The 12,559-nt window shown below is 39.8% G+C and overlaps 2 protein-coding genes across 4 annotated transcripts in view; both read left to right on the top strand.

The window, feature by feature from the left end:
- The window catches only part of LOC121517796 (tubulin alpha chain-like), a 1,079,624-nt gene that overhangs the window by 834,353 nt on the left and 232,712 nt on the right, over window positions 1-12,559 (top strand). The gene's annotated exons all lie outside the window — the stretch shown is intronic.
- LOC121517791 (acetyl-coenzyme A synthetase, cytoplasmic-like) overlaps window positions 1-12,559 on the top strand; it is a 52,231-nt gene that overhangs the window by 3,983 nt on the left and 35,689 nt on the right. For all 3 annotated transcript variants that reach the window (XM_041799826.1, XM_041799824.1, XM_041799823.1), the window contains exon 2: window positions 2,272-2,467. In XM_041799826.1, the coding sequence (XP_041655760.1) occupies window positions 2,272-2,467 (196 nt within the window). The remainder of the gene's footprint in view (window positions 1-2,271; window positions 2,468-12,559) is intronic.

Genomic DNA, 12,559 nt, shown 5'->3' with positions numbered 1-12,559 from the left:
GAAAGGAAATTGTAACTGTATGGATGATGATTAATCATTGAGAGCTGAAGGGAAGTGACTCAGACTGAAGTAGTTTGTGAAGAATGGAGTCAAATTAAAATTTAGATGTAAGAGCTGACCACTAGAAACCAGGTATAGCAGTCAGCCTGCCTGTAATGCAGTTCTTTTAACACTATTGATATGTGTGATTAATAGAACACAGACCCTGTCATTAGCTGGGATCAATTACTTAAATTGATTTGTGGTACAGCCAAATATACAACAAAACTTTGTTTGGCAGCAGTCTAATACAGCAGCATGACAAATACGGTAAAAAAGCCTGGTGATAATATTTGTCACCAAACCTCGAGTTGGAGTCGAGTCCCGAGTCACTGGTGTTCAAGTCTGAGTCGAGTCCGCGTCCCAAAAAAAAAATCTAAGTCGAGTCCCCTTTACCTGAGTCCGAGTCCTAGACGAATCCCCAGCACCTAAAACCTAGAGCCAAATAAAATTACATTATTAATCATTTTTAAGCCATTCCAGCTCTCCAGGTGGGCTACACTGATGTGTTTCATTAATGTATGAATTTCTTTAACTTGTTATTCTAAAGGACTAGAGGAGCTGTTTTCTCTCTCCTGTGGTTGTTTTAACCGCACGTTAGACACGTGAACACGCATGTAGGTGAACGCACACCAGGTGCTGCATGAACACTGATCAATTATGAGGGGTTTTCTTACACAAAACAACAAATATTACAGAATTAAATAGTCTGAAGAAAAAAGGTTGGCATTGGCACTCGAGTCCTCCAAATCAGGACTCGAGCTGGACTTGAGTCAGAGTCCTGGACTCTGCAGTACAAGACTGGCCAATACAGATACCAATGTTTTTCATCACTTGGTTTGGTGTAGGACACAGTTCCCTGTTAGTTTATCCTAGGGGCCAAATTGTGTAAAGGTTCTCAAGCCAACGGCTAAAACATTCCTGAATTTTCTACATCCCCTGCCACACAAATCAACTAACTAGTAGAGAGACTATTCATCAAAAATTCTCAAATCCTGTCAAACAGGAAATAAATGTAAGAAAAATCTTAGGTGCAGGAGTGAGTAAAATAGGTAGAATGGGAAAATGATCACATCATTTTATTCTTTCTATGGACTCGTGATGAATTTAATTTTGTGTACAGTTATGATGGGGTCCATGTGGGCCAGATATTTGGCACTAGCAAGTCTGACCTGGCACACAGGCTACCATTTGGGGAACATTATGCCAGCATTTTCCCTTGTGTTTATCCAACAATTCATTGTGTGTCCAACAGGTAACTTCTCCTGCCTAGTAAAAAAATCTTGTATTTGATTCAGCAGTTAGGCATACTAGATGCAACCATTAGCTGATTTTACACAGTAGATATGCACCACTGATAATCTGTTCAAACTAGGGCTGGACCATGTATTATTTTCAATACAGATTATAACGAGCACCTCTGCAGAAGTAAGGTTGCAAGACATGAAATGTTAGTAAAGGACTTGATCTTGTATAACGTTTCTCTAGTCGTCTGACTACTTGATGCACTTTTACACCGCAGGTCACACCTAACCACTTACACCCTTTCACTCCACATTCACACTGATGGCAGAGGTTGCTGTGGAAATTGGACATCAGTATTATAAATACACATCCACACTCATTTACACGCAACCAACGAAGCAGTGAGAGAAAACTGGAGGGCATATCCACATGAGACTGCAGTAGCTGGGAATCAAACCTACAACCTTCTGATTGTGGGCTGACTGACTCTGCCTACCTGCTTGTTAAGGCTGTGGCCACATCTACAGTCCGTTAACAGCATGTAACGAATTAACAAACATTAAGAAACACACTGCTCCATGGAGAAAGAAAAGGTGCTCCTTTTTCTCCCCTTTTCCTCTGTGTGTGTGTCAGAGTTGCTGTCAGAGGATTGGGGTGTGTGAGGAAAGAAGGAGGGGTGTTAGACTAGAAATCTGAAAATTATTCAAAGACCCCAATAAGAAAACAGTATCATTGTTTGAATTAAACATAATTAATATACAGGAAAAATACAGTGCATTTACCTGGTATGACTTCCTTTTTTATTAGAATTATTGCAACTGTCACTGTAGATGAACAGGTAAATAAACAGATAAATGCACAGTAAATAAAAAGCAATATAACATGTGTTTGGCAGTCTGTAAGACTTCTTAAATGTGAACGACGGCTGCTGCATCCACATGTCTGATCTCTGAACATGTTACTCATCCTCCTTCTTTTGTTCTGCAGAATTCTGGGGAGATATCGCCAAAGATTTCTTCTGGAAGACCAAACACTCGGGTCAGTTCCTCGACTACAACTTCGACGTGACCAAAGGAGAAATATTCATCAAGTGTATGGATGGAGCAACGACCAACATCTGCTACAACCTGCTCGACCGCAACGTCCACGAGAAGAAACTGGGTGACAAAGTGGCCTTCTACTGGTTAGTCTGAAGCTTTGTCTGCATGTGAGTGAGGTGTGCAGAGAAGGGTCATCAGGATGCTAGAATTTTAAACTTCAGTATGGCACCGGTGAAAATTCAACAATATTAAAACCTGTTTAGATAACACAGCAACAAAAATGGAAGTCCCGGGCTGTAATATTGGGCCACTTCTTGTCATGCATACTGTACAAAGTGCTCAAAAACATTCTGAAATGTTGTCAGTATTTCTGTGCTTGTCAGCACTCTGTGCACCGTCTTTGACAGTGTTCAGGAGTTTACTTGCAAAAACTTGGTGTAATTCCCCCTTATACACCTGTCTGATAAGATGCAAAAATTTTTAAAGCTTTGCTACTGATTGATCACTAAATTCAAAGAGATTTATTTTTAGAAAAATATATTGTATTGAAAAAGTATTATGATAACCATCTTTTGATTGATGTATATGTTTCAGTGCAAAAAGTCTACGTATTGTACCTTAACAAGGTGAAATCCAAGGTTAAACTGAAAAGGAGTAGTGAGCTGAGAGTAACAGGGATAAGTCTTCAGGAAAGAGGAGAAGGAGTAATGAATGGAAGTTTGTGGGAAAGAGAAAAAGACAAAGGGGAGAGGATGTAGCAGCTCCATTCATTCGATCTGCTGCTATTCAATCCCGTCACTGTGTTCATAGAGGACACCCCCTCCCCTCACAGAGAACACATTAGGGGAATTACAGTGAATTTCAGTAATGGTGCTGTAAAGAAGCTTTGCCATCATTACATCTTGTACAGTGCTGTGAAAAAGTGCTTCCTGATTTTCTTGTTTTTTTTGTTTTTTTTTTTGCATATATGTGGAAAAAGTCATTGTTCCCTAGACCTAATTACTGGTCGTTCCATCCTTGGCAGCAACAGCTGCAAGCAAGCATTTGCAGTAACTGGCAGTGAGTCTTTCACATCTCTTAAGATGAAATTTGGACCACTCTTTTTTGCAGAATTGTTTAATTCTCAATTAAAGTCTCAATCAGTTTTAAGTCCAGACTTTGACTAGGCCACTCCCAAACCTTCATTTTGTGTTTTTAAGCCATTCATAGGTGGACTTGCTGGTGTGTTTCCAGTCATTCTCTTTCAAGTTTTTTAGCAAGAGGTCCAGCTCCTGAAGCAGCAGAGCAGCTCCAGACCACCACACTACCACCACCATGTTTGACTGTTGGTCTGATGCTCTTCTGATGAAATGCTGTGTTAGTTTTACTCCAGATGTAACGGGCCGCACACCTTCCAGAAAGTTCAACTTTTGTCTCGTAAGTCCACAGAATATTTTCCCAAAAGTCTTGGGATCATCAGGATGTTTTTGGTCAAATGTGAGGGAAGCCTTTGTGCTCTTTTTGGTCAGCAGTGGTTTTGGCCTTGGAACTCTCCCATGATGCCATTGTTGCCCAGTCTCTTTCTGATTGTTGAATCATGAAATCTGACCTTAACTGAGTCAGTGAGACCTGCAGGTCTTTAGATGTTCAGGGTTCTTCTGGGACCTCCTGGATGAGTTGTTGATGCTCTCTTGGAGTCATTTGGCCACTCCTGGAAAGGTTCACCAATGTTCCAAATTTTTCCTATTGGTGGATAATGGCCCCGTCCACATGGAGACGAATTCAGGCGTATAAGCAGAAGTTTTTTGTCGTATCGGCGTTTCATCCACACGGAAACCGCTTTTTTGGTGACTGTAAACGATACTTTTAGGAAAACAGGTCGCAGAGCGCACAAATCCATAAACAACTACCGTTTCGTCTCCGTGTGAACAGGCAACCACATCTTTCTTGAAACGATTACGTCACACATAGCGTAGCTCTCTTAAGACGCCTGCGCGGGTCTGGCCAAAAGAACAATGGCTGATTACAGGGTTGTGTTCCTGCTACAGAAGCTACTGAGCTTGTTGTGGCTTTTACAGCAAAATCTGATGCTCCTTTACCACCACCGCGAAACGCATACACCATATGTTCTTAAATCCAACGCGGTGAACAACCCGAAGGGCAACCAGAAGAAAGTTTGTGTCTGTTTTCTGTGATCTTCTTCTCTCTTTTGGTGCATTTCCATGGCAGCGTTACGGCGCCACGTACAGGCCTGGCATATGCACTACAGCGTTTACAGTCGTTTCAGCGGTTCTGTGCTTACGCAGATATTTCCTGTAACAGTCCCGTCTGTACCGAAAACTGTTTCAAAACGAAACAGCAGAAACAGTATCATTTTCATCTCCGTGTGGTTGGGGCCTAAGTTCGCTGGAGCCCCAAACCCTCAGAAATGTCTTTTAACCCTTTCCAGACTGATAGTGGCAAATGACTTTTTCTGCATAAAGTGTTGCTTTTTGTGATCTTTCAGCCTTCTTCACTTTGTCAGACAGGTTCTATTTAAAGGATTTCTGGATTCAACAGGTCTGGTAGTAATCAGGTCTGGGTGTGGATGGTGAAATTGAACTCAGCTTTCCAAAAGATGCTGTTAATCACAGTTAATTTGGGATTTCAGGGGTGGGGCTGACTTTTTCACATAGGGCCAGGTAGGTTTGGGTGGCTTTTCTGAATTTTCCTTGATAAATGCAAGCAACCAGTTTTAAGTTGTCAATTACGTATTTTTGAAACAAGATCAATTAGTCGAGGTGAAACAGCAGGTATATCTCCTCAAGTGATGTAAGAGATTTTGGGTAGAATCACACTCTCCAGCTCTTTTCCTTTCTTTTCACATATCTGCTCTCGTTTCTTCCATTTCATGACTCAGTCTCTTTCCCCCGGTGGACTCCTTTATAAAAACACAAAAGACTGTCCTCTCTGTCTGCAGCTTCACTTCTTATATCATCGTACTTTCCTCCCTCACATGCTTCTTTCTCTTTGTGTCACTCGCCTGAGGTCACTGATGTGTCCTGATGTGAATGGTGAAGCCGCAGAGAGGAGAGGGGGCACTCAGGACTTCATTGGGAGGTTATCCCGGGAGAGGATGGGAAAGTGGAAACGAGGGATTGAATGTAGTTTGTCTGTCCCTATTTGTATTTTTGGTACGACTCAGATTGTACAACTCGGTCTTTTATATGGAGGAAAAGCTCTAAAACTACTCAGTTTGTTTGTCAGGAGAACTTGATAAAGAGAAGTTTTATCATGAATCCACTTGTTTTTGATCATGTTCCTCTAACCTAAAGTGATGTCCTAAAAGCTCTTAAACTAAAAGAAGAAGCAACCATCATATTTTTATTTTTTGCTTTGATCAATGCTCTCACTCTCACAGTATCCTTGTATGTTATACAGGTATGATCTATCTATCTAATTTACAGGGAAAAAAAGTGTAAATCAGCAGTAAAATATTGCAGATTGACTTTAAAATAGATGATATAAAATTCTTGATGGTGCAAATCTGTTGTTGTAAACTTCACTTATTAGAAGTTGTGTCACTTTCTCCTTGTTTATTCAAAGACACGATACAGCAGCCAGTGAAGCTTGGCTGACCTTATTTAAGAGAAATTAACATGCAGATCGTTCTCTTACAGCCTCTCTGACTGATACCATTGTTTAACTTCAGTGTAAAAGAAGGGAGGAAAACATTTTTAGTGACAGATGTGTCAACATGTTCTCTTGGTTTTGCAAATTTATTTGCATTTTAGAGGGATATTTTTGTATTTGTAGAAGTTGGGTTGTATAAGGTACATGGCAATAGTAGTGGCATTATCCTCCAGAGACTTCAGTATGCGTTGCCCCTATTGCCATATTAAGTATTCTGTTTTTCACCAGAAGGCTTCTGTGTTTTGCACTATTTTGTGATGCAGCTTTTGGCTATGTGTTCTCCTGGGTCGTTTGGGTTTTTTCTGTTATAGGTGCTAAATATGCTGTTTTTTATATGGTCCCAGTGTCTACCAGATGCCTGAATCAATACTTAGGATAGGGAAAAACTTATGTCGAAAGTCAGCCAGTCTTTAAAAGATGCCAGTCAAACATGGGATGAGAAAAGGAAACCACTGTAACTCAACACATAAATTACACAAATTATAACGTGTGTCTTGCCTTTCATTGGGTGGCTCTGTATCAAAATGAAGAATCAGTATCCGTGTTGTAATACTGTCTGGTTAGTGTCGGATGTGTTGGCACTGGTACCGGTTGTCCCCTAATGGAGAGTGGTGCAGGCTGCCGGCCTGATCGTGAACCCTCGATCAGAAATGTCCCGAAGAAGTGTTGGAACCACTCCTAACAGCAGTAGGTCTCTGTGTTTGTGGGCCACATTTAACACACCTAAACCACCAGGTCACTCAGCATCTCTCCTGGTCACCAGTCTCCACTGGAGTTCCTCCCCTCAGTCTCCATCTGCAGAAGTTGTTCCTACGTTAACGCTGGGTCATAGAAGAATCCTCCTAGTATCCAAAGTCATCATCGCTAACTTTTAGTGTAGTTTAAGCCTAGTTTGTTGTTGTCTCTTTGGAAGCCCACAACCCAAACAGCCATTTTGAAAAGAACCAAAGCATTATTTGCTTTATTTTTAAATCTTATTCATACAGCTTTATTTTAGAAATGTCCTTGTACTAAATGAAGTGTCTCAGAGGTCTCCCTGTTGGTCCCGTTTTAGCCCACAGTGTTGAAAACAGGTTAAAGACTGTCTATTTATAGATGCATATTGGCCCTGAGGCTTGTCTGTGTGTTTTAAATCTGTCTGTGAGCTGTTATCACTCTCAGCATTTCCACTCATGATAGCTGGGCAGTCTGTGACCTTGTGTTCGCAGATGTGTTACAGCAGTTTTACACCAGCATTTCAAGTCCGTTACAGACCAGTATGTTCCTCACATAAAGTTCTGCTTGTTACAAAGAATAAAGCTGCTATAACAAGCAGCTTTACAGACCTTCATGCTGTATTTTTCCCTTGATACATTATACTTTTTTTTTTACTCATGGATATTTTATTGGTTTTATAACAATAAGAAATTCACAAAAACTTCAATATGTAAAGAGAAAACATATAAAGATCCCCGCCCCCTCCCCTAACCCTCTACAAACCCCATCACTGGTTATAAACCAAGACCACTCTACTTAATATTAAGTCCTGGAGATTGAACCACACAGTACATCAAACAATGCTGGAAGTCAGCTTACTTATCATGAAATTTAAAGGAATAAACAAGAGATCATCTCTGAAATAAAATACAATACAGATAAAGGAAGGACTAAGCAGAAAGGTGCCAGGAAAAAGTACTTCAAATCAGGAAATGTATGTAATGATGAATGTTTTCACAAATATTTAATGTATAAGAACAGATAAACAATAAGAAGCAGAGTAATACTACTGAACAGATGGGAGATTTTGAATGTGATCTAGAAAAGGTTGCCATACCCTTTGAAATTTTGTGTTGCCACCAGTGATCGAGTACTTGTCTGACTGCATTGTGCCAAGTGTAAAGTTTGGTGGAGGTGGGATTATGGTGTGGGGGTTGTTCTTCAGGAGCTGGGCTTGGCCCCTTAGTTCCAGTGAAAGGAACGCTGAGTGCTTCAGCATACCAAGAGATTTTGGACAATTCCATGTCCCAACTTTGTGGGAACAGTTTGGGGACGGTCTCTTCCTGTTCCAACATGACTGTGCACCAGTGCACAAAGCAAGGTCCATAAAGACATGGATGAGAGAGTTTGGTGTGGATGAACTTGACTGGCCTGCACAGAGTCCTGACCTCAACCCGATAGAACACCTTTGGGATGAATTAGAGCGGAGACTGAGAGCCAGGCCTTCTCGTCCAACATCAGTGTGTGACCTCACAAATGTGCTTCTGGAAGAATGGTCAAAAACTCCCTTGAACACATTTCTAAACCTTGTGGAAAGCCTTCCCAGAAGAGTTGAAGCTGTTATAACTGCAAAGGATGGACTGATGACATTATTAACCCTATGGATTAAGAATGGGATGTCACTTAAGTTCATATGCGAGTCAAGGCAGTTGAGCGAATACTTTTGGCAATATAGTGTATCTTCTTAATCCTCACCCTTTTAAGTAAAGACTTATTTTCCTACCATTATTCATCTGAACTTTCTTAGTTGCCTTCTGCATGTACAATCCTGTTCTTGCATTGGTTTATAGACTTTATGTGATAAAAATTCACCCTAATCTGACTTGTTATTTTTTCCTCTTTAAATCTGAACACTGCTCCTAATTTTTGTGCCTTATGACGCTTTAAAATGGCCAAAGTTTTGTGTGTGTGTGTGGTTTCCCATGAATCACTGTGAGACATGACCTTGTTTTCGTCTTATCAGAGCTGATTAGTCATGGATTTATTAACTGGTAGGGAAATTTCCACTGTGTGGCAAATGTAACACAAGTTTAGAAAAAAGCTAGTTTACAATCAGATCAATGGATTGTATGTAAATATGGATTGCTTGTCTACATCTCCTCCTGTTGTCCTAAAAAGAATTAAGAATACTCCTGTGTGCAGTAGAGATTGGCTGGTGGAACCACTGTAATGTCAACCTGTCCCTTTCTCCAACCAAAATACACGTTTGACTGAAAATCATCAACTTAGAAATAGGGATGCATGGAAAATTCGGCCACCGAAAATTTTCGGCCGAAAATGGCCCAAAAGTGCATTTTCGGTTTTCGGCCGAAAGACTTTTGTCACCGAAACAACAAGGCCGTTGTGATGACACAAGCAAAAACCGCGGCCAGCACGCGCTTGGATCAGTGGTTCTCAATTAGGGGTACGCGTACGGGAGTCAGGAGTGACACGATTTTGCGAGTATATTACGTACATTCTAAAATCACATTCGTGCTGCGAATGTCTGCAGTGTGTTTTCTCTGTCCTCTGATAAACAGTGACATTTTTCGAAGCGGAAGATAAAAGGAGGTTTGTCCCTCTCTGCCCTTCACTCAGTGCGTAACGCGGCTCTTTTACGCACAGCCAGGACGTCAGTGCCGTTCTGTTTCACGGTTTCATTCACTGTGCCAGCCAAGTTTGTACGAGGAGGGACTGACTTTTCATTCATTCTATGTCAAATATGATCAATAAGAGTTATAATATTGCACAGCTGAGGCTCGCGGTGAGAGGAGTTAACTCTCTCCACAGCGCACAGACTGGCTCACCTGTTTGTGTTCCAGACTGTCCAGAGGAGTCATTTAGCTGGTTGATCTGGAGCTTTTATAAGTCGTATGTCTGAGGTCAGAGGAGACTGTGTTGGTAAATATTTCACTAAAGTCCCGTTAGTTTAGAAACAGCTCCAGCTGTGTGAGTTTCGCTCCAACAGGCGCACATGGTGGTGGTGGTGGTGCCGATTTTTAAGGTAGACAGAGGAACAAAAAACATCCTCCTCTCCAACACCACCCGATGTTTGATATATTCTCATATTTGTCTGTATCAGTGCTTGTTTTTTTGCCTCTTTTTTTAGCCTGGTAGAGAGGGAGGCAGGCAGCAGGCAGCCCGACATGTCCACATGAGCGCAAATGCTCTACTTAAATATCCGCAGCAATGTCGCGCTGCGAAATGATGTTGCAGGTGTGGAGTCTTGCTTTGACTCGCTACAGGTTCTAAATGTAAATATTTTGTGTAAATAATTTGTATGAAAAAATTGCGTCTAGAGTGTAAGGACCTTAAGTTCATAAACTGGAGTTAATATTTTTTATGCTCTTAGATTTAATCACCCTAAAACCCTCTGAGTCTCCCCCATGGCAGAATGGTTTGACCCACACTGGCACATGCCTGTCAATCACTGTATTCACAACCTCTCCATTCATAAAAAGGTTTATGATTTATTTTTTGTGAAGAAATGCTGATCTATAACTAAGTTCATAATTTCAGTTTGAGAAAAGAGAAGTCTTTTTTATAACTTGTTTAGTATTTACAGGTTTTCAGTTCTGTCTAACTCTGTTTTTATTTCCAAATTGTTCCAGAGACCACTGCAGCCGAGCAGAGTTTTGCACACTTCTGGGTTTAAAGCCTTTCCAGTCACTGTTTTCAATGGCTACATTAATTTGAATTCCCACATTTAGAGATGAGAAGATGTGCCATGACTTTAGTCATGCGTTTTTAATATTTAAAATGTATGAAAAAAAAATCAAATCTTTGTAATTTGATAGTGTTTATCAGTCACAAAGTTTGATAAATCAGACGGCTGTCACAGCACTCTTTGATGTCTTTCGTTTTGGCCAAAAAGAAAAAATACTTCACAGGGGTACATGACTGAAAAAAGGTTGAGAACCACTGATTTAATATAGACATGAGTACGGTCAAGTTAAACATTTTATTTTGTATTTTATTTTATCTTATATTGTGTATTGTTGGAATGAAGTGCTTAAAAAATATTTACATAATTTTGTAATTGATTTATTCTTTGAAGCATTAATATTAATTTTTGCAATTGCAATTGATTTTAGTGAGGTTAGTACACAGTCATAGCCATAAATGCAATGGTACTAATTATTGGCATGATAATTTCTTTTGGTGTTTCGGTTTTCGGTTTTCGGCCTTGGTTTCCTCATTTTCGGTTTTCTGTTTCGGCCAAGAATTTTCATTTCGGTGCATCCCTACTTAGAAACCTTGGCTGTAAATTTAGAGATGTGTCAAAGCTTCCTTAGGTTGGGTACAGTCCCCAGCAAGACAAAGTCTGGGGTTGATTAGGAGTAGTGAGGCATGGATTGTGAAAATTAGGGCCAATATTAGGTCTGAACGATTTGCAATAATAATCTAATTACATTTTTTTCCCGTAATATTGCAATTTGATATGTGATTATTTAGGTTTCTCATTTTATGTTATTCAACAAACATAAGCAAGAAATCTTCCATATAATAACAAGCACAATGTAAGATAAGTTAAACTAGGGATAAACAGTTTAAAATATATATATTGTATTGCGATTTTGGCTCATATAGCAAATTTGATATCAATTGCTACAGTATATTGAAGGGGATGATCATTTATCCTGTTATTCTCACTTTGATGAAGACACTTTAAGTTTTTTAACATGTAAAGCATAAAAAAGAAAAAAGGGTTGTATCAAACTGGTGTTTTGAGAAATTTCAGGTTAGAGAAATATTGCACTCACTGCAATTTGAAAATGCTATATTGTGATTTAATTTAATTTGTGTTTAATTCCCCCGCCCTAGCCAGTACTGATGTTTAAAATAACATTTTAGCTGATGTCGGTGTTTTTCATTAACTGTTGTTACTTGTTTGATATTTGAGGTTGTAAACTTCCTTACCTTGGCGAGGGACCAGAAAAGTTAACTTTGAGGCAGGGCTGGACATATATATATATATATATGTCCAGCCCTGCCTCAAAGTCTACTTTTGGTTAGATGCATGCGTTTCTCTACAAAGATTATGATTATGTTTCATGAAAGGATGTCTCAATGGTGATGCCAAGCATTTTAATATCTCACCAATTTCACAGGAAGTTGGTATACCTCTCATATACCACTTCTGATTTCATTCATATTTCACATGTAGAATTAAGGTCTGCCCCTTGATACATTTAAAGGTTAATTTGATGGTTTTACTGTAGCACCACCTACTGTAAGCAGCTAGTTACACCTCTAAAATAAAATGTTAAAAATATCTGTCCTGCCTAGATCCCATCTTCATACTGGCATCATACTGCCACCTAATACTGACAGCCAGTACTACCTCATATATAAACATGCTTATTGTTTTTAGTTCAATCACAGCCCTTGGAGGATCTCCCGCTCTCTCTGCTGTGTGGAGCAAACTGCAAGGTTTACTAACACCCAGTGGTAGCTTTACACTGGTGGTTGCTGCACACTCTGCCATATACTGGGGTGTGAGGGCCCCTCAGTGCTCTTTGCATATGGTTAGTTTTTAAATTGTACAACTAGTTAAAGCATAAACCAGGGTAATTGCTCACTAATCATAATGAAGGTAAAAAGTTCAATTAATGGTGATTTCATTTTTAACTAGAAAAGCACTCGGAGAGCGCAGACCTCCACCATAAGCCCCATCTCCCAAAAGTGAAGAATCCTTTAAAAAAAAAAAAAATTCCTGGATCCAGACGGTGATCCAGATCACTCCTAAAATCGATTCAGTTCTTCCTTATGCCATTTCTGATATTTCCTGAAAATGTCATCGAAATCCATCCATAACTTTTTGAGTTATGTAGCTAACAGACTAATAA

This window comes from Cheilinus undulatus, linkage group 11 (assembly GCF_018320785.1).
Source record: "Cheilinus undulatus linkage group 11, ASM1832078v1, whole genome shotgun sequence".
Classification (NCBI taxonomy): Eukaryota; Metazoa; Chordata; class Actinopteri; order Labriformes; family Labridae; genus Cheilinus; species Cheilinus undulatus.
The sequence above is the reverse complement of the archived record's forward strand: the minus strand, read 5'-3'. Positions and strand labels throughout refer to the sequence as shown.